Source organism: Aquarana catesbeiana, linkage group LG07 (assembly GCF_042186555.1).
Source record: "Aquarana catesbeiana isolate 2022-GZ linkage group LG07, ASM4218655v1, whole genome shotgun sequence".
In the NCBI taxonomy this organism is placed as follows: Eukaryota; Metazoa; Chordata; class Amphibia; order Anura; family Ranidae; genus Aquarana; species Aquarana catesbeiana.
The window spans coordinates 82,282,522-82,310,306 of NC_133330.1; the positions used below are offsets into that span (position 1 = coordinate 82,282,522).

Consider the following 27,785-nt stretch of genomic DNA (forward strand, 5'->3'; position numbering starts at 1 on the left):
ATGCAGCAGAATCAACTTTTCCTTTATGTTGAACTGCTATACACAACTGTACTATCATCTGTGATCAGCAGGTGGCGCACGTGGAACTTTTTTCCTGACAAGGCTTCTTTTGGTGAAGTCATTTCCGGTGCGCCGGCTGGTGGTTTTTGTGCAGGATTCGTGCTGTAGTTGGTGGCTGGGAAGTGACACATTGCCGGAGATGGTGAGATACAGAGACATAGAATACTTTATAATGAGTGCAGGGTGTCAGGGAACAAACCTGCTCACATACACTGCTTTCTACACACTGTAAGCGGATTACAGGCGAGGTGCTGCAGCCTCCAGCCATAGTACACAGCAATGCTCTGAGAATCTCACCCACTACACTGCTGACATCTGATTACTATTAGTGGTTGTATATAATACATTGTCAGATCTCTTGCATCCTGTCTCTCAGCTTTTAAGTGATAAGAAACCCAAAACAAGCACTTATCATATTGCATTTGACCAAGTCTTACGTGTGATGGCTGCATTTGTTTCTTCTTTAGGTATGCTTTCCTTTATTTTCACCTGGTGATCCAGCCAGTAAGTCTGTTGTATTGCAACAGAACACGCTGTCCTGCATGTGTAGCATTTAAGAGGGTGGAGAGAAACACCACTGACAATATACCTGCAATTTCTCCAAAACAAAGTGAAGCTGAATTAAAGCCTCTCAAACGCCGCAGGTGCTTCAAGCGAGCTTCGTATAGAGTTCTATGGAGGCTTGGAAGACACTTTGAAGCACCACTAAAGAGACATGGGGTATCACTTTTGAAGCAAAGCAAAAGCAAGGTGTAAACAGGACTGTAAGCTAACCATTTTATTTAGTGACAGGGGCTTTGGCTGGCATTCAGAGAGCTTTAACAAAGAGTGTCCAAATCCTTGTTTTGAGGCAAGTGTAAACAATCCCTTAAAGAGACCCTGTCACCAGCTGCAAACATTTCAGATTAAAGCACAGAAAATCAAGTATTGTAAATAAGTGATACTTACTAGAAAATGGGACTACACCAGGAGAGTCAATTCCATAGAATAGCTCCTTCCTTCCTGCATGTCGCAGCTCTCTCCTCTTCTGGGAGTGTCCTGTCTGTGCTGGCCCAGCTCCTCACAAACAAACAAGATATCCCAGCACTCTTGCCAGCTTACAAAACAACCAAATTTACCCTGTCTGACATTTTGCACACATTGCATAAGCTGCAGTCCCCACGCCAAGGGACCTCTGTATATTCTGTGGTCCTAACTTTTAAATTTCTAGAGTCTCCATAGTAGGAGCTAAGGATGAGCTCTGCCGTGTTTGCACAGCCCACATGCAGAGCCCGCCAGGAAGTTGGCATTGCACAGCGCTAATCACAGGCAGTGAGACATTTCCTGATCTGTGCAGCCGCGCATCAGGACAATGTCTCAGTGCCTGTGATTAGCGCTGTGCAATGCCGACTTCCTGGCAGGCTCTGCACGTGGGCTGTGCGAACACGCCGGGGCACATATAATAATGGATAGATTACGGGCATGTATGTCTGGAAGGAGCCCACCCTTCCTTAAAGGCACAGAGACGCACGTGACGCCCAGCAAGAGCACAGTGGCAGTGAAGGCATCTAGTGTGTCCCTGCACCCAATTCATCCAACTGTACAAAAAAGTTGCAACCCCAATAAATTACGATGCTTCAATTTATGAATGGAGGAGACCCCCTGTGTCCTCTTCATTCGTCTTCAGTGCAGCTGAGAAAGGGACTGGGGAATATCTATCCTTAGTCCCTTTCCATGTCTCAAAGGGGAGATGTCAGGGGTCAGGCACCAAAGCCCCCCTACCTTAAAGCGGGGGTCCACCTATTTATCGTTTTTTTTTTTTTTGAGTTCATTCACAAACTTTTCTTCTCAGCATTACATACTCACATATTGTGTGTAATATGTCCGCCTGAGTCAGATTTCGTCGGAAAGAATAACTTATATTATTCACTGCAGGCGGTTTCCATCTTCATTGTGGGCATTTGAAGCCCACAAGTATTTATTTCCTGGATGCGGTGAATGCTGTGCTCCCAGCATTCACCGCTCATTCCAGCACATGCTCGCACATGCTCAGTGGCATCCTGGGAAGCCTGAGACCAGCTCCCAGGATTCTGTGCGGAGTCTTGGAGAGGCTAGAAACACGCCTACTCCCACGGGAGGAGCACCAGGAAGTGCAAAGAAGAATAGAAAAATAAAAGGTAATTACGGCGATTTACATTTTTTTAAACGCCATGTCAGCATCTAGGCAAGGAAGAGAATACATACAGATATTGTTCAAAATTTGGGTGGAACCCCGCTCTAAGATTGAATAATAAAAAAAAAAAAAAAATTAGAAAGAGGAAACATTGTAAAGTAAAATTGTAAAAATAATAAAAAATAACATAAACACTGACTGTCCACCCCCTCCTCCCAAAAAAAGCATTGTTATATATATTTACCAGCGTATAACACTCACCCCAAGTTTAGGAGGGAAGTTTAAGGAAAAAAAACTTTTAAAAAAACATTTAAATGCCCATCAATGCAGCCTTATCAGTGTCCATCTGTAGCCTTTTCCATTATTGCAGCCTTGTCAGTGTTAGTGTAGCATTGTCAGTGTCCATCATTGCAGCCTTTCAGTTTTAGTGTAGCCTTGTGAGTGTCCATCTGTAGTATCATTGCAGCCTTGTGAGTTTCAATCTGCAGCCTTGCCCCTGTGTTTGCAGTGCTGCAGTTTAAAAATGACGCTGCCGCTCTAGGCCATTCTCGGCGTGTCTCGGCCGTTCACGCGGGACTGCGAGAGCCGCCGAGAGCCGCGAAAAGGCTCACAATCGGCGTATAACACGCATCCACGATTTTCCCGTGATTTTAAGGGGGAAAAAAGTGCGTGTTATACGCCGATAAATACGGTATTTAAAGAAAAAGTTACTGACTGTGCTGCATAGTAGTACCACTGTCACATGACATTATAAAAAAGAATTGGTATCGGCGAGTACTTGGGGGAAAAAAAAGTATCGGTACTTGTAGTCGGTCTTAAAAAAGTGGTATCGGGACAACCCTAATTACAGGACACAACATTGACGTAGTGTGTAGTAAACAATTTAGAGAGTAAGAAGTTTCAGTACATGAGAGGAGCCCATTCAAATGCACAGCAGCTTTACCAGTCAGATCCTCCATGGATGTTCATATTTGTACTAGAACCTGAAATATGTGAAATTTTGTAACAAAAAATTATTTTCTGTTTCCTTTTTTAACAGGCTCGTAATGCGGAGAAGGCTATGTAAGTGTCAACAATTTCTAATATACACTTAGTTTTTTAAATGCAGATTATTTTGAGTACGTCAGTCAGTACTCTATGAATAGATTTTGGACATGCGTCTAAATCTTCCTTACCTCTGAGGCTCGATCCGTGCTTGGATTGTGCTCCAGAGGCAACTGACAGGCGGTGAGGAAGCGATGTGAAGCCTCCACACCGCCTGTTTTAACCTAATTTTTGCCAACAAATGCGCCATAACCATGTGCTTTGCAGGCGGTTGTGGGGCATTTGCGGTGCTTCCTCATTGACTTGAATCTGTAGTGTTTGGGGCTTGCCAATCACTACAAATCAGGTTAACTTTGCCGTGGGAGCAAAGCGAAGCATTGCAGCCGTGGCATGTAAACAGCCCCGACCGCTGCCTATTGCAGCTTAAGGGGGGGTGGGGGGTGGCAAAGATGCAGCTCAACCACGCATATTTGCTGCCTTCCAACCGCAAGTCTAAACAAGGCCTTGGGGTTTTTTCACATCAGTCCAGCTGGATAAATATAGTGCCGATGCTGGCGCAATGCACTGTTCACTTTTTTAAATTAAGTTTATTGAAATATCACACTGTGACCTTTCATTACAGTTTTTGCTACACAGTGCGAAGTGATGGATTGCCTCAGACTGCGCTGTACAGGAAAAAGTGCAGACTGCCATACTTTCTTCAGTGCATAGCGCCTGCACACCACCGCAGTTTGGTGGTGTGAACAGGCACGTAGGAGACGAGGCATTTTGCCTTGTCTTGCTATGGGACTGCACTGGAATAGCTGCTCAATGCAGTCCCATTACACCTATTGTGAACTGTCCCTTAGGGCAAATGAACAGGGGCGTATAGTAATCTGAGCTCAGACCAGTATTATATATAGGTCTGAAAGCAGCTGTGTTATATGCTGTGGGCCGATCCACACTGTTCCTTTTTGCTCCATAGCATTTAGCTTTGTAAAACGTTTGTGCTTCAAGTTACATTCATATAGCATAAATGAGCCATGCACTGCCACTCTTCCCTATTGGATTCAGGGCCAACATGTAAACCTCAACAGTGCAATGCAGGCGGTGAATGACTGAAGGCCAAATTCAGACACCCTGTCTACCAATATGTGCCTGCTAGTTCTCAGCTGAATGTCTACTTCGTTTGCCAGCCTTTTGTCCTCCTTTACTGTGATAGTGAAATTAGAGTGTAAAAAATTCCTGTGTTTTCTCTTTATAGATTGTCCATATTGTCTTGGTTTATCACACTTACCCATAGTCATGAACCCAAGCATAGCTTACAAGGAATGCACCAATACCAGGCATTTGCACTCGCCCAAATGTTCGATACATTATGGTTCGATTTGCGTCAGTACAATAATGTAGATTATTTTGCATGTGTCCAGATATGTACTATGAGTTCTAACTTTTTTAAACTGCCCACTAGATGGTGCTTTTCCCTTTCTATAGGCACACACACAGGAGCAGTGGGGGAAATCGCATGCGATTCAAACAGGAATCACAGTGCATTCCTTTTTTAAATTGTATGCGATGCTTTGCAGTGTGATTTGCGCCTCTTTTTTTTTTTTTTTCTATTGACACAAATTGCACCGCAAAGTATTGGTACTGGCGAAAGTATCGGTACTTGTACTCACCAATAAAAAACTGTATTGGTGGAACCCTAATAGCTACTGTAGTCTTAAAGCGGAGCTCCACGCAAAAGGGTAAGCTCTGCTTATTTGCACCCTCCACTGCCACATTTGGCACTTTTTTGGGTGGGGGAGGTGAGGGGAGCAGGTACCTGGTTTTGACAGGTACCCACACCCACTTCCTGGTAAAATCGCCGAACGGTGATCTGCGTCATGTCCAGCTCCCCCTCGCTGCCTTCTGGGACCTGTGTGTGTCCCAGAAGACGACAGGATCATACTTGCATTGTCTGCACACAAAGCCGATGGACGAATCAGCTTCGGGTGCCGACATATCTTACCTGTCCCTGGACAGGTAAGTGTCCTTTATAATAAAAGTTGGCAGCTACAGTATTTGTAGCTGCTGACTTATGATTTTTTTTTTTTTACAGGTTGTAACTCCACTTTAAGCTGGCCACACATACTACAGTCTGTACAATCCACTTGAGATTTACCAAGAACTGTATAATGTAAGGTCTTACCTATTTTTGGACATAAGTTGAATTAGTTTGTCATGTAGTCTTTCCTACTATATAGTTGTTGGTAAGTCTAATGCCCTGTACACACGATCATACTTTCCGACGGAAAATGTGCGATCGGAGCTTGTTGTCGGAAATTCCGACCGTGTGTAGGCTCCATCGGACTTTTTGCATAGGAATTTCCGACACACAGATTTTGAGAGCTGGTTTGAGAGTAAAATTTTCTGACGACAAAATCCGTTTGCGTAAATTCCGATCGTGTGTAGACAATTCCAAAGCACAATGTGCCACGCATGCTCAGAATCAAGCAGAAGAGCCGTACTGGCTATAGAACTTAATTTTTCTCGGCTCGTCGTACGTTTTGTACATCACCGCGTTCTTGACGTTTGGAATTTCCGCCAAGATTTGTGTGACTGTGTGTATGCAAGACAAGTTTGAGCCAACATCCGTCGGAAAAAATCCAATGGATTTTGTTGTTGGAATGTGTGATCATGTGTACAGGGCATAAGAGATTTTTATGCAGGTTCAGGTTGATCAGGTTCTAATCCATGTTTAGGGACTACTAAAATATTGAATACCTATAGCCCTTTTTGTCAATTGATCCTTTTTTTTTCTTTTAGGACGGCCTTGGCGAGATTTCGCCAGGCCCAGCTTGAAGATGGCAAAGTCAAGGTAAGATGTCAGTAAGATGAAGATTTATTAACTGTTGCGTTTGTGAAAGGGGTTTGAACTGTATGATTTCAATCTACGTTGGTGGTGAGAATGTTCAGTCCTCCCTGTATTTTTATATCTTTAGAAAATATTGTTTTGAGAATTTTAACCAATCTTCAGGCTTTAAATTATTCTTTAACCACTTGCCTACCGGGCACTTACACCCCCTTCCTGCCCAGGCCATTTTTCAACTTTCAGCACTGTCGCACTTTGAATAACTAATGTAATAAATAAATTACGCGGTCATGCTACACTGTACCCAAGCAAATTTTTTATCGTTTTCTTCACACAAATAGAGCTTTCTTTTGGTGGTATTGAATCACTGCTAGGTTTTTTTATTTTTTACAAAAAAAAAAATAAAAATTTTGAAAAAAGTTTACTTTTTTTCTGTCAGTAAATTTTGTAACGAAGTAATTTTTCGCCTTCACTGATGTGCGCTGATGAGGCGGCACTGATAGGCTGAACTGGTGGGCATTGATGAGGTGGCACTGATGAGGCACTAATATGCAGCACTTATGGGCACTGATAGGCAGCACTGATGGGCACGGATAGGCGGTACAGATGGGCATTGATGGGTGGCACTGATGGGCATGGATCGACAGCATTGATGGGCAGCACTGATTGCCAGCACTGACTGGCATCGCTAATGGGCACTGATTGGTGGCAGTGGTGGGCACTGATTGCTGCCACTGGTGGGCACTGTCTTCGACACTGTATTTATTTATTGTAATCAGGGCACTGATGATCAGTGCCCTGATTACATCCCTAGATGTCCCCCTGTGAGGAGATGCCGCTGATCGGCTCTCCTCGCCTCACACTCTGTCAGTGTGAGGCGAGGAGAGCCGATTACCGGCATCTCCTTGTTTACATGTGACCGGCTGTGATTGGACACAGCCAATCACATGGTTAAAGAGCCGCGGATGCGTCATATGACGTCATCCCAGAACGAGAGCTGCACCGCCCCGCCGTCATTTGACGGTGGGCGGGCAGCAAGCGGTTAAAATGTGTGCAAAAAATGCAACAATGGCTCTGGCAATCCCACTTAGAGGAGCAATATAGGTTTCCCTTCTATGATTTGTCCATTCCTAAACAATATACGAGTTTAACTTTTTTTTTTCCTCATCCAGGAACGAAGGCCGTTTCTTGCTTCTGAATGTAATGAACTGCCAAAAGCGGAGAAGTGGAGAAGACAGGTAACATGTAAAGAAAATTTATAGAGTTTTTAGTGTGTTTTTAAAATGTACACAGATTAGCCATAACATTATGACCACCCACTATAATGCGTCGAGGCATGAACTCCATTAGACCTCTGAAGGTATGCTGTGGTATCTGGCACTAAGCTGTCAGTAGCAGATACTTTAGGTCCTGTAAGTTGAGAAGTTGGGCCTCCATGGATTGGACTTGTTTTTCCAGCACATCCCATTGATGCTCAATGGACTCAGATCTGGAGATTCATTATTGTGTTTCTCAAGCTATTCTTGAATTCATCAGACCAGGCCACCTTCTCACGTTGCTCCGTGGTCCAGCTCTAATTCTTGTAGGCGCTTTTGGCTAGGAACACGGGTTGGCATGGGCACCCTGACCAGTCTGCGGTTACGCAGTCCAGTACACAACAAACTGCGTTGTACTACATGTTCTGGCACCATTATGTCGGAAACCAGCATTAACTTTTTCAGTAATTTGAGCTACAATAGCTCTTCTATTGGATTGGACTACACAGGCCAGCATGTGCTCCCCATGTGTATCAATGAGCCTTTTGCTATCCATTACCCCGTTGGCAGTTTGCCGGTTTTCCTTCCTTGGACCACTTTTGGTAAATCCTGATCACTGCACACTGGGAACATCCCACAAGAGCTGCAATTTTGGAGATGCTCTGACCCAGTCTTCTAGCCATAACAATTTGGCTCAAATCCTTAATGTTTGTCCATGTTTTTTTTCTACTTTCAACGCATCATCTTCAGAGACCACATGTTCACTTGCTGCCTAATGTATTCCATGCACTTTCAGATGCAATTGTGAGATTATCCATGTTATTCACTTTTATTGTCAGTACTCATAAAGCTATGGCTGATTGATGTACATGCTGAAGAGATGAGCTTGATGTCAATAATTTTATCAACTTCTATTCTAAGCCTTCTTTCTGTGTATGATTTGTATTGCTACATGAGGGCGGCCATATTTACACCTTGCATACACGTGCTGTTTTGTGCTTTTCAGTGTTATACAAAGGTTATTCCTTATTGCTCCTTCTCGCAATAGAAATCTGTGATTCTACTGACTAATGGACAAAGTACTGCTCATACTGCTCTCAAAACACAGTAGCACAGTAGGAGGATGTGGATGGGGGAATCGGATCTTTTTTTTTTCATCCAAACCACTGGTTGAATGAAAAAAATAAAATGATGAATGTATGGGCTGTCTTAGAATTGTATATTGGACTTCAAGGCTTGAGAAACCGTATAAAAAGAGGATGGTAAGGGCGCTCAGGGCTTCCAGGGAAAAAATGTCTCTTAAAAAAGTCCAACATTGATGGAAATGGCAAAAATAGGAGAGCTCTTCCACACTTATGGCAGCAGCTAGCAGAAAGAAGCAGTTTCTATGGAGACATAAACAAAGTCTTTGTTTATGGCTTGAGAAACCGCCCTTCTTTTTTTTTTTTTTTTTTTTTCTAGAGGTTGGCAATGTAATGTTTTAAATGTAGATAGAATTTTTTGTTTTGCGTTTCTGGTCATTTATTTTGTACACCGGAATAAAATATTAATATCTATAGGGATTTTTATGAAAGTTGTCTTGAAACTGAATTAAAAAGATGTTAACCTTTTTTGAAACAGATTATTGGTGAAATCTCAAAGAAAGTAGCACAGATTCAAAATGGTAAGTTTGGCTTTGTTAAAACAGCAACTAAAGTGACACTAAAATAACCTTGCAGGAATAAAACCAATTCAAGTCAAAGCTGTCACTAAACTGAATCCTTTACATTTACTGGTGAGGATACGGTCCTTGTTTCCCCACAGATGTTTTGTGATTGTAATTGTGAAGGTTTGATTTTTTTTTTGTAAAATGTTTGGCCCCCCCGAAGACTGTTTTGTGCTTTGCCAGCTGTGTACTTTGCATGTAGAACTACCTAATCCAATCTGATTTTTAAAAGAAAAAAATGACAGTGCAAGACACACCCTATACCTAACTTTTTCCCTGCAGTCTTTAGGCTGGTCCAGTAATGTCATGGTACCTTGCGCCTCTTTATTAATGGTGGTTGTTCCTTCCACCTTGATTTTGTAGCCCTCATGTAGTGACATGTGAGCACCACTCAGTCCAGAGGTGCTCTGACCTCAGTCTGTATGAGGGCACACCTCCATGATGGCCTGGTTCACAAGAATTGGGTAAAATGATGCAGGCCATCAACTATCCCAGAAGAGACTGGCAGAAATGGATGGTAATAGGATTTGGGGGCCTGCACTGGGATGTCAAGAAGGTAAGTAGTATTTTTTTTATCTATTTTTTTTTCCAGAGTTGCTTCTTAATTTTTAATTATTTCATCTTAAATGCAGATTAACATGCAGTCTTTTTTCAACAGCTCAGTGATCAAAAGGTTATCTCTCACACCAGCAATAACTTAGGCCAGCCATAGACAGTGCAAATTTCTTTCCTGCAGCCACGGGAGAGGAAAGCTGCGCCACCCCCCCACCCCAGGAGAAAGTGATTGCTAAACTGTAGCAGCCGCTTGTGATAATCGGAAGCAAATCCGGCATGCTGGTTGTAACCAAGTTGATCGATCAACTTGGTACATTCAGCCTGCCCATTAATGGTTCGAATCTCAACTGGTTTCTACTGAACCCGCCGAGATTCGAACCGTGTATAACCAGCCTTATGCTGGCTGTACATGAGACACATATTTCTAGTTCAACCAGCGGGTTGAAGGAAAGAAAATTAATTGATTTCCCCTATCCACACATTCAAGGTGGATGGGGAAATCTTCCCCACTGAGTCTTTGTACTCTGACAGTGGGGAGCGAGTTTCACCAATGTTGACTCTTAAAGTGGAGTTCCAGTCCCCCAAACATTTTTTTTTTTTAAAAAAGACTGCTCTGTAACTGTCTCAACCTGTAAATGAACATTTCTAACATGTCATATTTTTTGCGCTTTTACTTTCTTTAAAAATAGTTACTTACTGATCTCGGAAGCAGGCAGGTTCCATTTTAGTTGTGGGCATCTGAACCCTCTCGTGTTGATTTCCTGGATTTCTGTGCAGCTGTCTACCCATCATGCACCACCACCAAATCTGGCACATGCTCAGTAATGCCTCCATTAGAGACCGTATAACAATGAGCAGACTTGTAAAGTGTCTTTCCTAATGCTTCAGCACTTTCTACGTCTGTTCTGCCTGCTGCCCTTGTGTCTAATAGGAGTCTGGAGATATAGATTTAATCAGGAGAAATGCGAACCATTGATTTTACTTTTTATTAAAGCAGAATGAGCATCTGATCAATAGTATTGATCCATAGGAACTCAAAAGAACTTGTTTCACAGTCTTGAGGATCCTGTTTTATTTGAACAGGTCACACACACTGCAATATACTGTGTGCAGGGAGAGAGAGGAGCTGTCAGAATTCATCGGTGATGTCGGGGTGGGCGGGACCGAGCAGCTATCGAACACCCGCCAATTATTGGGCTTCTTAAGAAAAGGGGGGGAGCCGCATACACGTAGCGGCCCGCCCTGACCCCATCCTATTGGCTGGTGTCTGATAGCTGCTCGGTCCAGCCCACCCCCAACATCACCAATGAATTCTGACAGCTACTCTCTCTCCCTGCATATGCGAGATTTTGGCAGTAGGCTATTCGCAAGGAGTCATGGGATACATCCCAGGAACACTTGCGAATCGCCTAATGACACAATCGCCTAGGCGATCGCAAGGAGGAAGTAATGTATAAATAGAAAAAACAGGTATTTAACTACAAAAACATTTTTGAAAACTGAGCTAAGGGCATGCAGCACAGCCAAAGAGAAAAAAATGGGTGGAACTCCGCTATAAGCAGCCCATACACTGAGCGAATTTCTGAAAGGAATTCGCTTGCTTCCCCATAAACACAGTCAGTATTGATAGGGGAACCCCTCCTGCTGAGCCATTGTATCCTCTGGGCCAGGGAAGCCGTCCCCGCCGGCAGAAGACAGTGATTATTGCTAGCGACTATATCAGCTGCTAGTGATCATCCCAAGTAAAATCTGGCAGGCTAGTTAATCGTTAATCAACTTGGCACATTCAGCCTGCCCATACATGGTTCGAATTTCGGCAGGTTCCTGCTGAACCGCTTATGGCTGGCCTTAGGGTTTTAATCCTTGTTCTTTTTGCAAAAGTAATAGAATTATACCTCAGTTCAGATTTACTGTATTTAATATTGCTGTCTTTTTGGTCTGCTTGGTCTTATTGTCTCACTGTTAAATTTGTCTTTGGTTTCAGCTGGCCTTGGAGAGTTTAGGATCCGAGATTTAAATGATGAAATAAATAAGTTAATCCGAGAAAAGGGGCATTGGGAGATCCGCATTAAAGAACTAGGGGGTCCTGATTATGCAGTAAGTAAAGTCTTGTTTTGTCCGTGGAGTATTCTGCAGCATTTATACATGTGTTTTGTGGGTATGGCATGAAGTTCTGCTGCGGGTTGATGGGTTCTTTAAAGGGGATTTCTTCTTTACATGCATACTTATCCAGTCCCTTCTGCCTCCTTCCTTTTTTTTTTGGTAGCTGTAACTGACCCCAAATCTTCTCATACATATACTGCTGGGGCAGTAATTCAGATTTAGTGTCAGTAACAATCTTTGTTGATTTTTTTATGTGTAAATTATCTTGTACCTTATGGTTTCATTGGCTTAACATATAAATTTTGATTACATTTCAGTGGTCCTTACTCTTGTGCTAGAAAAGTTGTAAACTGTCCCCTTCTATGTGATTTCAGCGTATAGGTCCCAAAATGCTGGACCATGAAGGGAAAGAGGTCCCAGGAAACCGTGGTTACAAGTATTTTGGAGCAGCCAAAGATTTGCCAGGCGTGCGTGAGCTGTTTGAAAAAGAACGTAAGTATTTTCTGACATGTGGGTTTCTTCTCTGTTTTGATGACTATTTTTCACATGCAGAAACCAGATAAATATTAATGGTGTTGTTATAAACATTTAATTAAATTATCTCAGTAGTGCTGTGCTTTAATTCTCAAAAAAATTTAAATTTTAAAAAATCCAGTCTTGCAGTAGTACTCCCACTTAACTGTAGGGGTGCGCATCTTCACTGGCCTCACGATTGGATTACAATTATCCGGCCCACGATTCGATTCCGCGATGCATCACGATTACTGCGCACAGTTTTCATCCAAAAAATTTAAGCAGTCAGAAGAACTCCATTTACTAAATTTTATCTGTTCTTAAAAAAAAAAGACAACACTCCCTGCATGTAGCAAAGTGTAAACACAGCAGACAACTTAAGGAGGAGCTCCACACTGCCCCCAAATGACTACAGAAGATGGTCAGAGACTGCAGACATGATACAGGAGATGGTCAGAGACTGCAGACATGATACAGGAGATGGTCAGAGACTGCAGACATGATACAGGAGATGGTCAGAGACTGCAGACATGATACAGGAGATGGTCAGAGACTGCAGACATGATACAGGAGATGGTCAGAGACTGCAGACATGATACAGGAGATGATCAGAGACTGCAGACATGATACAGGAGATGGTCAGAGACTGCAGACATGATACAAGAGATGGTCAGAGACTGCAGACATGATACAAGAGATGGTCAGAGACTGCAGACATGATACAAGAGATGGTCAGAGACTGCAGACATGATACAATGGTCAGAGACTGCAGACATAAAAATGGTGTGCAGTGTTTTGTGGTGATGTACAAAAAAGTGTTATTAAGTAGTGAATAAATATAGTCCTGAAATATATAAATCTGTGATCTGAGTGAAAGAAATCTTTTGTGTATTGAAAGTAATTCCAGTGCTGAGTGTGCTCTGCTGTGTTCAAATCATTCACCAGAAATCAGGAATGATTACCATGTACATGAATATTTAACAATAATATTCAATATTTTAAAGTCTGCAGCTTTCATTATTCTAAAACCTGATAATATTGCTTTTAATGTCCTTATTCGGGCACTTCCTGTTGGGTGACATGGATATGTCGCGGTCTCCCAGTGATGCTCCTGTGTTGTGATCAGGCCTTCTGATTAAGACCACAAAGGACTGTTTCAGCATGCAATATGCAGAAATATATCTGCTGTTGTCACCATCAAGAAATAGACCTTAAGAAATGCAATAAGACCAACACAAGAAGACATGCACACAAGAGGAGGCTGCACGAGATCAGAAGCTTGAGATGCAGTAGTGAAAAAAATAAAGATTAAAAACAGCGCTCAGAGCAAACTATGTTCTACATGTATTTTCTTACTATCCCCATTCCATATATTCCTACATATGTCACTAAATTAAAGTTGATCTTGGGGAAGAGAAACGCAACGAGCATTAAAGGATAAGTTCACCTTGTGACAGCAGGCCGAGGATCTGCTCCCCACTGTCACAATTTGAAAAGAACGCAGCCGTGCGGGCCTCTGCCCATATGACTGCACCGTTCGTTCATAGTTTTGTGAATAAATTTACTACAAGTACCGACACCCTTTGCAGCTGAGGGTTTGTTCTCAACGAACTACCAGTACGCAGGGGAGTGCTCTAGGTAGTTTCCTGTCATTCAGTAACTGCCTGCCCATATGAGCATTGGCACATAAGTTCCATTGCTTCAGTTTGCATGTGCCAATGACGTCGGCACATGCAAATACAGGGGATATCTCCTAAACCGTTTAGGTTTAGGAGATATCCAGGGTAGCTACAGGTAAGCCTTATTATTTTTATATATTTATATAAAAAGTGTGTTGTAAGGGGTTACAACCACTTTAATAAATGCAGTAGAACAGCCCCTTGAGCTTTTAATGTAGAACACCAGATTGCTATATTATGTTTTTTTTCTAGATTAGGCAGGGCTCTATTTATTAATTTATCGCTAGCCTATAACACAGTGCTATTTGTTTTTAGGCAGCTTTAACCAGCATGGAATTCAATTATTGTAATGTAATTTTTTTTTTTATCGTTAAAAGTAGGGATCCACCGATAGGGTTTTTTTTTTTTTTCTTAACCGACGTGTATGAGTATACTTTCAGTCAACTACTCTGCGATACTGTGCCATTTTTGGACTCCTGGGCTACATACTAATTCCAAGGCAGTAACATCACTCATATCTTCACCACCATGCTGGCTAAACTGTATGATAGTAGAGTTGGTCATTTACTGCTGTTTGCCATTTTGTGTTAACTCTGTTCTAAATAATATGAATAAGGGACATCTTCAAAAAGCCCTACATATGTATTTTGTCTCATTTGTTGAAGTTTGACTTTTCCGAAATGATCAGCATGTTTATTTTTGTAGCTGCTCCCCCGCCTCGGAAAACCCGTGCTGAGCTGATGAAAGAAATTGATGCTGAGTATTATGGATACCGGGATGAAGATGATGGTGTGCTGGTACCTTTGGAACAAGAAGAAGAGAGAAGCGGTAATATCACAGTGTATTAATAGCAGCTATGTATCTAATTGTATGGGTGCCTGGCCATGATATGCAAGCATGATATCATCTTGGTAATATGTAAAAAAATAAAATAAAATTTTAAATAAATAAAGGGTACTTCCAAGTAAAAATAATACATTTTTGCATTGCATTGGTTCAGGAAACCTGAATCATACGCTGGCTTGTTATAACTAAGGCCTCACGCACACTGGGCAGAAAAAAACACCACTTTTTCAGGCATTTTGTGTTTTATTCTTCAGCCCATAAACAACGTGTCCATGCACACATAGGCGTTTACAGGCTGAAATAAAAAAATCACCAGCACGTTCAGGAGCGGGTGTTTGGGCAGAGCCAAAACATGTGTTAACGGTAGACATGTTTAGGCACGTTTTTTAATTCTAATGGCTGGAATAAATGAATATGCTGGCCAATAGAATACTTTAATAATAAACACGCACCAACCTGTATAAACATGTGGGCAAAACATGGCACTTATTGCATTTTTTTTTAAGAAGCTTAAAAAGGAGAAGAGGCGTTTAGAGCAGCTGAACAAAAGCTCATTGTGCATGAGGCCTAATACAGACTTGTGTGGTGTTGTGTTATTGACATAATTCTTAGTTCTACCATACTGTTGCAGCCATTACAAAATTAAGGTGTCGTGCTTTCTTTTTCACATGATCTATGTGCAAATGTTTGGGGAATGCAGTAGAGATCCCTCTAATTTCGGCACCTGAAACATACCGGGCAAAAGAGATGTTTTCGTAATTTTGCCGATAATGGCAGCCAATTTTACTGTGTTTATGGTGTGTTTTTCATAGGTCATGTAACTAAAAAACCACATCAAAAACTTAACACGAGTGCATTATTGATGCGTTCTTGCCCTGTTTTCAATGAATTTCAATGGGGAGGTGCGTTTTTTGGTGCAGTGTTTTTAACTGACTTTTTTTTGGCCACAACAAATTCTAGGGGTGCACCGAATAGAAATTTTGGTACCGAAACTGATAATGCACTTTGCCGAAAATTACAGTTTTTAAAACATATATTTAAATTTTTATATATAATTGTATTGTGTTCAACTTTTTAAACGAATATGAATTTATTGCTGGCCATTTTATTGGCACCTTTAGTGCTAGAAAAGCTTAAGAAAAATGCAGTCTCTAACCATCTCTTGTATCAAGTTCACAGTCTCTAACCATCTCTTGTACCAGCAGCCTTGCCAGTGCATGTAAGATGCAGCCTGCCAGTGCCTGTGCCCAGAAGATGCAGCCTCCCACCTGTGCCCAGAAGATGCAGCCTCATCAGTGTCTGGATCAGAGCGGTGATCTTCTGCTGTGTCAGGGAGCTGGATTTGAATTGTCCAGGCCGCAGTAACAATGTCCTGCCTCCTGTGATCACATCACACTGATTCAATGTCCCGACATTGTTACTGCGGCGGCTTGGGCAATTCAGCTCCCTGACACAGGGAGATCGTCGCTCTGCAAGGAGGGGAGGACAGGGCTTTGAGCCGCCAGGATGACGCCCTGCAATGTTTTTTATGTTTTTATTTTTGGTTTTGGCCAAGGGCATCCCAGGATTTTTGGATTCGGCACCAAAATTTCCATTTGGTGCACCTCTAGAATGAAGTTTAGAGTGGGTGCTTTCATTATGCTCCTTTGATGGGGGTGGCAATTAAAACTACCCCTGCATACCTTGCTATTTGTGTCTCCAAGAGATGTAAGACACTAGTTGGTAAGTCATCCTGCCATAAATCCTGTACCTATAGAAAAGGGGATCTTGGTAGACTTGTGAGCACTCCATGAACTACAGCTGGCTAGAAAAACTGTAGCTGCTGACTTTTAATAAACAGATACTCACCTTTTCCAAGATCCAACAATGTGCTCACCCAAGCCATTCTTTCCCTCACTGCTGTCCCTAGCGCTGGCATCTCAACTGTGGGCGCCTTGCTGTAACAGCTTGCGGCTTCACAGCCGGGTGCCCACTACGCGAGCCGGGCTGCACATTGTCAATGGTCTTACAGTCGTCCGAGACCTGTGTCCTAGAAAACTGCTGGGAGGGGGACAGGCTTACTTTCTCTACTTGATTTCTCATTCATTCTCTATTGTGCAAATACCCCTAGAAATAGACACTTTTTATGGCGTGGCAGGAAAAATTTAAGTCAACCCAATTAGTTGCAAATTTTAAGAAAATTGGATTGTTTTTTGTAGTACATATTCTTTGTATACGATAAATGTTTTGCTTATAAACATGTTACTTTATCAGCCATTGCAGAGGCCATAGAAAAATGGAGAGCGGAGAAGGAAGCTCGCCTTGCATCTGGTGATAAAAACGAAGAAGAGGAGGAAGTCAATATCTATGCAGTGACAGCGGATGAGGTAAAATGCTTTCTTGATTCAGTAAAGTGTCTTTTTTTTAATCTTAAAAGATGATGGTAGGTTTGGGGTACTTGACTCTTTTAAAATAATTTTTAGAGGGTTCCAGCTCCCACTTCCTCCCGGGGCGCCGGAAGTAAGTTCACCTCTCCCCCCCTCCCTCTCGGCAATCATCTGGGACGCGTCACAGGTCCCAGATGATTGCCCGGCCAGTCACAGTATGCGCAGTGCGGGCCCGGCTGTGAAGCTACAGCCGGGCGCCCACAGTGACAATGCCGGCGCCGCAGAGAGGAGGGGGAGACGAGCAGGGTTTCGTTCCCCCGCATCACTGGACCCTGGGACAGGTAGTATTTGTAGCTGCTGACTTTTTTTTTTTGTAGTCGGAACTCCGCTTTAAAGTAGGGCTGGGGAAAAAATAGACTTAAATCTTGAATCGAGTTGAGAGGTCAAATCGATTTAAAAATTTAAGCAAATCGTTTTATTTTAGATTTTTTTTTTATTTTTATTCACCGCGCCGGTCCTGAGGAGCTGCGGGCAGGAGTTTTTAGGCAAGGTCGCGGCTTCGGCCTAGTCCGCGAGGCCGGACGCCGCGGACTAGGCTGAAGCCGCGACCTCGCCTAAAAACTCCTGCCCGCAGCTCCTCAGGACCGGCGCAGTGAAAAAAAAAACTCGATTCGAATCGTGAATCGAGGGTTTTTTCAGAAAATCTCCCAGCCCTACTTTAAAGTTATGTTTTTTTTGTTGTTTAAGAATAACAAACATGCTATACTTACCTGCTCTGTGCAGTAGTTTTGCACAGAGCAGCCCAGATCTTGGGTCCCTCGCTGGTGCTCCTGGCAACTGCCCCCACAGCAAGCAGCTTGCTATGGGGGCACTGGAGCCAAGCCACTACTCTGTGTGTCCAGACACGGAGCCATGGCTCGGCCATGCCACCTCTCTCTCATTGGCTGACTGACTTTGACAGCAGCGGAAGCCAATGGCGCCCACTGCTGTGTCTCAGCCAATCAGGAGGGAGAGTCCTGGACAGCTGAGGCTCTCATGCAACGTGGTTGGATCGAGATGAGACTCAGGTAAGTATTAGGGGGGCTGCTGCACAGGTTTTTTATCTTCCAAGGAAAGCGGCTTTCTGTGGGGGCACTCGATGAATAGGTGGGGCCTGGAGCAGGGGACCCCAGAAGAGGTGGATTAGGGATGATCTGTGCAAATCCATTGCACGGAGCAGGTAATTTATAGGCATGTTTATTATTTTTATAAAAAAAAAAAGTTTACAACTACCTTAGAATGGCTCTGGAAAAAAATATTTTCTGTATCCCTCACAGGACTGGACCCAACAACATTAATGGAATAAAAAAAAAACGGGTGGGGGTGTAGGGGATAGGACAACAAAGATACGTGAGGGGGAGCATAGGGATCTGTAGCAGATCAAAACACAATTTCAAGCTTACAGCTAGGTGTGCACATGGGCCTAAAACAGTCGGTTTGGCAGTTGCCAGCCAACTTTCGGCTCGTGCATACAGCTCCTTAACCAGCTTCTGTTGAAAAAGCATGCTGGAAATCCAGCCGGCTATCTGATCAGTGTTTGCAGCCAATGGCTACGAGTGCTGATCACTGTGTTTGGGGGGGGGGGGGGGGGGGGGGGGTGGAATTAGTCCCGTCAGAACACAATAGCTCAGCGGGGGAGATGCACTAACATTGGATGTTTTAGTACGGCGATCAGAAAACTTCCGCTGTGTACCGAGCATTACTTAAACAGCAAAAGAAAGCAGCTTTCACAAATTCCTACATAAACAATACCTAATAGCCACTTATTGTTGGCTCTCTCTATAGAGGATGTAAAGTGCATCCAAGTGGCCCATTATTTATAAAAAAATTTCATATTTCACTTAGCAGGTGTCTACCCATTCCTCTCCTTCAATGATAGTTAACTTGTTTGATCCACTTTTCAATTGAGGGTGTCTGTTTCCAGAAAACCAGAATTCAGGTTTTGGTGGCTTTAAGTAGGTGGGGGATTACACTTTTCTTATTACACCCCTGCTTGATCCTACTGCGTGCTGACACACTGCATTTCCCAGCTAGGGAGGACGAGATGCAGGTATCTGACATACCAGATCCTAAAAATCTTTTAAGATGAACTCTCCATGTTTTTCTTGAGACCTGTACAGTTGTATAGTCAGCTCTCCTGTACTCAAATGGCTTACTCTGATTTCACTGCACACTGTGAATTTCTCACATTGTATGTTAGAAGCAGCAATAAGTCAGCTAGAGTCTGCCTCATTCCCTGGCTGGAGGATGTCCAGCATCATCTAGCCTTTTCCTCCCCAGCTTGAGTGTCTCTGGCTTGCGCCTTTCATTAGTTGGTTTTTCAGTTCAATCTATCATGGAAGCTCAGCATTATAAAAGGGCTTTACCTAGGCGGACAGTTTTAAAGAAAACGCAGCCTGCGTAAATGCCAATTCCTCCAGTCTGACAGCCACTCATCAAAGCATTTTAATATTTGCATGACTTCTCCCAAGAGGCAGCTCATTGCTACAATGGAAGGATTTTATTTAGTCATTTCATTAGGCATGTTGATGAGGGGGGAAAGGGGTAGCCAGGGAAGGCAAATTACAAGCAGATTAAAATTCAGCTTTAAAGGGCTGTCTTTTAAAAAAAAGTTTTTGTTTTTCACTCTAAATGTGTTGAAGTTTTAATATTTGCTCTATAGACCAACCCAACCATTGCCTACACTGCATAGCAATTTAAGCTTTGCATTTAGGCTGGCCATAAATGGCTAAATAAATCAAGTGATACTCTCTAATTAGCATTGTTTGTAATATTAGGCTTTTACACATGCACTGGAGGTCAGTAAGGAGTGTCTCAGGCAGTTGGAGGTGCTAATTACAGCACAGGGAGATTTTTCCAATTGGTTGCACCTCTAAAACTGACCATACAGTATAGCTGATCAAAATTGGTCTGATTCAGCAGTGACAGGCCAAATTTTGATCCATGTGTGATCACTGCATTTGAACATAAGGGATTCTCTTTGCTGTCACAATATAATAGCGCAGCAGGGAGGATTACCCCACCCACCTCAATTGTGTGGATGGGGATTCATTTCAGTTTTTTTGTTCAGCCATTGACTGAACCAAAAAAAACTGAACAGTGTATGGCTAGCTTAAGCCTAGCCATGGACGCGTAGGTTTCTGTTATATAATAAATGCTCAGATCTCCGCTGTCGGCTTTTGTATTCATCCAACTGAGACACGTGTGGCTGCTTGAATACACGAAGATGACTGCATCTGAATTCTATGCTCTCAGAAAAAAAGATTGCAGCAGGTCTTAGGTGTGGTATGAGAAAGTGGACATCTGCCCATCTATGGCCCACCTCATAAGGGTTTTTCTCTTTGTGCTTGGAGTGTGTACGCTGTATTTTGCAATACTTACTGTAATCAGAACGATGCCTGTGACAGGTGGGCAGTTTTGGCTTTCCACTAGAGCATTGTAATTTGAATGAACAGGTGGTCCACGTGTTGTGAGCATGATAAAGGGTCAGTTAACAAAGGAAGCTTGTGATACAATCCCTCCATTGGCTGCCACTTAACCAACAAATTAAATTCAAGATACTAACAATAACTTACAAAGCCATCCACAACCTGGCCCCCAGCTACATCACTAACCTAGTCTCAAAATACCAACCTAATCGTTCTCTTCGCTCCTCCCAAGACCTCCTGTTCTCTAACTCACCTCATCCCATGCTTGCTTTCAGGACTTTTTCAGAGCCTCTCCCATTCTCTGGAATGCTCTACCCCAATCTGTCCGACTTTTTCCTACTTTTATCCACTTTCAGGCGATCCTTGAAAACGCATCTCTTCAGACAAGCCTATCTGGCCCCCACCTAACAACTGTATACTTATTTTCTCCACCAGCACATTCCCCACAGTTATTACCTCTTGTATCTCTTTGACCTTCCCTCTTGGATTGTAAGCTCTAAGGAGCAGGGCCCTCTGATTCCTACTGTATTAAAGTGTATTGCATTTGTACTGTCTACCCTCAAGTTGTAGAGCGTTGCGTAAACTGTTGGCGCAATATAAATCCTGTATAATAATAAAATGTGACCAGGCCAGAACAAAATGTCTTAAGACAAACAGACATATTGATTATGAAAATGCTGCATGCTTTTGTTGATCAATATATATTGATACCTGTTAGTAGTTAAACAATTTTTATGTCTAATGGTTTCTCTTACCAGAAACACATTTTTATGTACTAAAGTCCTGTCTTTTTTAAAATTTGTGTGCGTATACATAATGTGTCCTTTAAATTGTAAGTTTCCCTTCAGCAAGATTTTGCAAAAATCCCTCTGTGCAATTCTATAGCCCCTGAATAATACATACCAGTGCTCTTCCCGTTTTAAATGGTGCATATCCTTCCATTACAGTTGTAGTTATTAGGAACAAAAAACGTCCCCCATACTGCTGTTTATCTTCATCTTGCTATAGACCAGATGGAGATTTCTAGCATGGTACACAAGTTTGAAATGCTTATGTCAGTGGCGGCAAACAATAAATCCCTCCCACCCTCCGGTGCTCGCCCTCCGCCCACAATCCCTGCACTTACCCAATTTAGGCCGCGGGCGGCTTCGGCCGCTTCCTCCTGCCTCTCCTCCTCGGCGGCAAATACGGTCACCTCTCCTCTTGGCAATACAATCATAAGACCCGCTTCCTGATTGGCCGGGAGGAGATGCAGGAAGACCATAGCCAATATTAATTCGCTATTGACACACAGTCAATTAGAGCCTTGGGCTCTAATCATGTACTTAAAAAAAAAAAAACCCTGTTGAAATCCATGCGTATAGCGCCCTGCATGTTGATTAGGGGGAGGCGCCCCTAATGGTGCGGCCGCAATTGGCTTATATACTGTTTTTCTAAATCTGGAGAAGACTGCCACCCTGGATCTGTTATGGATGAGCATATCAATGCACTGATTACTGGGCCCTCTTTACCTCCATACTGCTATTTGCAGGACAAACTTAACATCACAATAATGCACCCTAGAGATTGCTAGAGACAAGATGGAGATTTCTAGCATAGTGCCTTTAAATTAAGTTTGAAATGCTTATCTATTCACCAATTTGATCATTATGTTTTGTTGTTTTCCTAAGTCTGGAGAAGACAGCGACCCTGAAAATGAAAGGGACGAAGGACAGCAGAAGTTCATTGCTCATGTACCAGTACCATCTCAGAAAGAGGTAAGCTGTATTTTCGTGTACTGAGTTTATCACACAAGGTCATTTCACCCAAATCTATAGATCTGTTATGGATGCGCATAATACACTGATTACTAATGCATTTTTTAATGTCTCCAATAATGAGATACCTAATCTGTTCTATACACACAAACATACAGTATGGAGGCTGTAGAAGGAGACATGGTAGTACTCTTTCAAGCGGAGCTCCACCCAAAATGGCAAATTATGCTCTAAGAACTCCTCCCCCCTCCCGTTTGATATGTCATTTTTTGGGGGGCGGAGCGGTTACCTAGTTCTGCCAGGTACCCGCTCCCACTTCCACTCGGATCGCCTAGTTCTCTCTCCCTGCCTCTTCCGGGATACGTCACAGGTCCCAGAAGACTGTCGGACCATTCAGCAGGCGCAGCACGGACCCGGCTGTGAAGCCGAAAGCTGTCACAGCTGGGTGCCCACAGTTGTAATGGGTTGAGGAGAGGGAGAGAAGTAACGGTTCGGGTGATCACACTTTTTGTAGCTACTGACTTGTAATAAGCACAAAAATGACTGGAGCCCCTCTAATATAACATGAATGAAGTATCCAACAGGGAAAGTACATTTTCATTGTAATAGCTTTGCTAGATGGGTGATGTAAATCTAAATAAGTAGGCTGTGTATCCTTGCCATTATTTGAAACTGCTAGTTGCCAGGGAATCCCGGTGATCCTTTAGGTCAATTACTCAAAGAACATTAAAGATAAATGAAACATGCCCCAGGTCCTCTCGCTTTTTACATACTCTAGCTTTCACAGTATGTATTCTCATTTTATGGGATTTTTAAAGCAGTTCAAACATTTATATATGTTAAAAATATCTTCTTTTTTGTCACTTTAAAAAGAGAAATATAAAAAGTAATACTTTTTTTTTTTTTTCCAAACTCATAAATGTTTTTCAATCACATATAACATAATAGTGTCCATAATATAAGCACATCAAGGATTCATTGAAGTGATATTCCCCAACTACTTGCTGTTCAGTTCCACCATCAACTGTATACAACTGTAGATGGTTCCCAGTAGGTGGGGGCATCCAACGCGTTTCGAAATTATAGAAATGAACAATTTCTTCTATTGACTCGGAAAGTACTGAAGTAAGAACCAGCCAAAACACTATCATTTTGAAAAAGAGGTTTGCAAAAAATGGCCTAATTTTTCTGTTTTAAATGATATATGATAAATGATATATGCTGGTGGGCTTATTCACCCTCCAAGTGCCCGGATCACTCAAACCCGAAAGGAAGACCGGAGGAAGATGGAAGCCCTGTCAGTGGTGACAGCGCTCTGCTGGAGGACTTCCTTCTAAGGTAAGTATTTCCTAATTCATTAAAGCAGACTTAGGCAGGTCATAAATGGTGCAATTGTCTTTCGTTGCAGGAAAGAAATTCACTTGAATCCATCCCGTGGGGCTATTGTGTTCTCCCGGCGGGGAAACATGGGGAGCCGTCCCAGCCAGAGGAATACAGTGATTTTTGCAAGCGGCTATAGCTGCTGGCAATAATCACATGCTGAAAACCTGACATGCTGGTTGTACCCAAGTCATTCGATGGATTGACTTCTATAGAGACTGTCAAGACAAGTTCATTTTTTTTTTTTATACTAGTGTTGAGCAGACACTGAAGATGAAGCATTCTTCATCTCCCTAGTCCATAGGCATTATGCGACTGCGTTTATGAAAGGGTTGCTTTGAGATAGATGTGTAAAAAGAAAAGACTATGATATAGACATCATAGGCAAGACAGCAAAAATAAGTGCCATGAAAATAAGAATCCAACTAAATTACATACTGAGAAATCTTTATTAGTGCAGAATCACCTGGAAGGGCATATCATTAACGCCTAATTCATCAAATATCAACCCTCCACCAGTTACCATTTTAAAACAAAACAAGACAACATTGTCTTCTTACACACACAAAAATTGTCTGGAGGTAATTTTAGGTATATAAAGCACATGACAACCAATTAATGGCAAATGCCATCCATCGTCTAGCTAGATAAATATGTTGCAAGTAGGGTTATACCGATATCAGTGCCGATACCCAGCATTTGCATTGGGAGGATCGGTGCGGTGGTGGTGGGGAGTTAAAATCACCGATCTCCCTGTGTGGTTTTCAATAAAGCGGATGACAGTCGCTTCTCACCCTCTGTTTAGACCCCGGACATCTCACCAAAGCCCCGCCCCCCCAACAGGGTTGATTAAAAATATTTTTTTTAAAAAGGAAACTTATTAACCATTTCAGCCCCAGATCATTTGGCTGGCCAAAGACCAGAGCACTGTTTGCGATTTGGCACTGCGTCGCTTTAACTGACAATTGCGCGGCTCCCAAATAAAATTGACGTCATTTTTTCCCCACAAATACAGCTTTCTTTTGGTGGTATTTGATCACCTCTGCGGTTTTTATTTTTTGTGCTATAAAAAAAAAAAGAGCGACAATTTTGAAAAAAAAAGCAATATTTTTTTTACTTTTTGCTATAATAAATATCCCCCAAAAATATATAAAAAAACATTTTTTTTTCTTCAGTTTAGGCCGATACGTATTCTTCTACATATTTTTCGTTAAAAAAATAGCAATAAGCGTGTATTGATTGGTTTGTGCAAAAGTTATAACGTCTACAAAATAGGGGAAAGTTTTTTATGGCATTTTTATTAATAATTTTTTCTTTTTACTAGTAATGGCGTTCAGCGATTTTTATTGTGACTGCGACGTTATGGAGGACAGATCGGACACTTTTGGCGCTATTTTGGGACCATTCACATTTATACAGCGATCAATGCAATTAAAAATGCATTGATTACTGTGTAAATGTGACTGGCAGTGAAGGGGGTTAACCAAGAGGGGGCACTGCAGGGGTTAAGTGTGTCCTAGGGATGTGTTCTAACTGTGGGGGGGGAGGGGGGGGTGGGCTTTGTGTGACACGACACTGATCACCGCTCCCGATTACAGGGAACGGTGATCAGCGTCATTAGGCAGAACGGGGAAATTCTAGTTTACATCAGCATTTCGTGAGATGATCGCGGGTATCCCCGCAGACATCGAGTCCGCGGGACCCCCGATCACACTTGCGAAGCTCGCGGCAGGGTCGTGTGCACGGCGGCAAATTTAAAGGGACGTACCTGTACGCCCATTTGCCTGTCGGTGCCATTCTGTCGACGTATATGTACATGCGGCGGTCGGCAAGTGGTTAAATAAATATTTAAAAGTAAAATTGTAAAAAAAATTAAATAAAATAAACCACTGACACCATACACTTTGTAAAAAAAATAAAAATTAGTAAAAAATAAAAAACGACTGACAGTCCACGCCTCATCAGTGCAGCAAATTAGTGCCACTGTCACATGACATTAAAAAAAAGTATCGGTAATTGATATCGGCGAGTACTTGAAAAAATGTATCGGTACTTGTACTCGGTCTTAAAGTGGTATCAGTGCAACCCTAGTTGCAAGTGCTTGTTATCGCTTACAGTGAACTTCTAACATGTTGGAAAACCTGTGCACAACTGATTGCTGATTATTCCCTTTTTTATGTAGAAAGGGGTTAAAAGCATTTATTATATGTACAGATGACTGCATCCCTGGCCACAGGTAACCGCTGGATGTGCGTGGATACATGTGATCAGTGGCGGACAGCTGTCCACAACCTGTGATTCCTGCTACTAGAATCCACTATTCAGACCTCACAGGGCATGTGAATAAAGCCTAAATCCTAAAATGTATCTATGGTCAACATGTAAAATCATATATTCATCCTTACATTGTAATTCAACTATTTATAGCCTAATCCTAATCTGATTGAAGAAGATCCACACACACATTTACAATCTAGAATTCTGACATGTATTCAATATGACCTGTGAGTAGGCACTGCTGTGTCACAGAATTCAGAGAGCCTGTCTTCTGATCTACAGAGGCGCTAAGAGAAGAAGTTTTGGGAGGTTTGAAGAATCCCACACATTTACTTCCTTGAATTCTGTGACACATATTTACTATGCCCTGTGAATATTCATGGCTTGTGTCACACATACACAGAGCCTGCTGCCTGAACTACAGAGGGGCGGAGAGGAGTTTTGGGAGGCAGAGTCAGTACAGGAATTCTAGTTGCAAGACCTCATGGCAGCAAGGTACCATGGGATATGTAGTCCTTAGAAATCAAAGTAAACCAAAGGAATGAACAGAGGAGAAGCTACAAAGCATATGCAGGGAATCCAGGAAGTTGTGGAAAGAGATGACCAGCAGACAGGCAGCGCTCACAGCATGAAAGGAGTAAGCTTATATTGGAATATCAAAAATAACTTTTGTTTATTACAATGCTATTGTTATAAAAATGAATGTGTATGCTGTGTCTAAAAATCTTGTTTAAGTGGTATTTACAAATGTTATTTCTAGTTGTGGTTTATTTTAATTCTTGTAACAATCAGTAGTGAATGGAGATTTTTATTGAGTCTTTCACATTGATCTCCCTTGTTTGTTTTGTACAGATTGAGGAAGCTCTGATCCGACGAAAGAAAATGGAGCTCCTGCAAAAGTATGCCAGCGAAGCCCTAATGGCGCAGAGTGAAGACGCCAAGCGACTTTTAGGCATATAATATTGTAAATACTTAAAATAACCCTTCAGATCCTTGTATATTTCCCATGTTTTGTTACTTTTTGTACAGAAACTCGAGAGACAAAATATAGACTGATTTTTGTACTACCTGGTGTGACGGTCTGTTTTTTTAGACATTTAGTAGGACCTGAGTATTACAACCAGATTCTTTTTGGCTCACCTTTTACACTTTATTTGACATATCATGGTAACAGTACATATGGAGAGAACAGTCTTAGGCTATCAACACAGTTCATGTCTTTGTCCATTGCTGAGTTATGATGTTTACGCTCTGATCTAAATGCCAGGAGTTTAACTACTTTAACCCCTTCCCGACAGGCGCACGCCGATGTACGTCGGCAGAATGGCACGGCTGGGCAAATGGACTTACAGGTACATCCGTTTGATTTCCCCATTCCGCCATCGCGTGCGTGCCGCCGGCGGCGCGCAAGCGCACCGGTCGGGAGCTCCGTGAGTCGGGTTGCGGGTCCCGCGGACTCGATCGCCGCGGGGATACCCGCGATCGCCTCACGGAGAGGACGAACGGGGAGATGCTGATGTAAACAGCATCTCCCTGTTCTGCCTAGTGACAAGTGTCACTGATCCCTGCTCCCTGTCATCGGGAGCAGTGATCAGCGTAGTGACACAGCTAGCCCATCACCCCTACAGTTAGAAAACACTCCCTAGTACTGACTTAACTCCTTCCCGGCCCCTAGTGGTTAACCCCTTCACTGCCAGTGTTATTTACACAGGAATCAGTGCATTTTTAATCGCACTGATCGCTGTATAAATGACAATGATCCCAAAAATGTGTCAAAAATGTCCGCCATAAC

The 27,785-nt window shown here is 42.5% G+C and overlaps 1 protein-coding gene across 2 annotated transcripts; it reads left to right on the forward strand.

Moving 5' to 3' along the window:
* The first annotated feature begins 84 nt into the window (after nucleotides 1-84).
* Nucleotides 85-27,057, forward strand: ISY1 (ISY1 splicing factor homolog). 2 transcript variants are annotated; one of them, XM_073592383.1, is made up of 11 exons: nucleotides 85-202; nucleotides 3,252-3,274; nucleotides 6,044-6,095; nucleotides 7,262-7,327; nucleotides 8,966-9,008; nucleotides 11,590-11,702; nucleotides 12,083-12,200; nucleotides 14,606-14,728; nucleotides 17,000-17,112; nucleotides 22,250-22,336; nucleotides 26,846-27,057. In XM_073592383.1, the coding sequence occupies exons 1-11, from the start codon at nucleotides 200-202 to the stop codon at nucleotides 26,951-26,953; spliced, it is 849 nt and encodes a 282-aa protein (XP_073448484.1). In that variant the 5' UTR covers nucleotides 85-199; the 3' UTR covers nucleotides 26,954-27,057. The 2 variants fall into 2 exon arrangements, with proteins under 2 accessions (XP_073448484.1, XP_073448485.1); XM_073592384.1 differs by lacking the exon at nucleotides 14,606-14,728.
* The last annotated feature ends 728 nt before the right edge of the window (nucleotides 27,058-27,785 follow it).

Excerpts from the sequence above, each read along its gene's own strand:
- ISY1 (XM_073592383.1), top strand. Across the intron at positions 3,275-6,043 it reads CGTAATGCGGAGAAGGCTAT|GACGGCCTTGGCGAGATTTC; the intron begins GTAAGTGTCAAC and ends TTTTTCTTTTAG. Across the intron at positions 22,337-26,845 it reads CAGTACCATCTCAGAAAGAG|ATTGAGGAAGCTCTGATCCG; the intron begins GTAAGCTGTATT and ends TGTTTTGTACAG.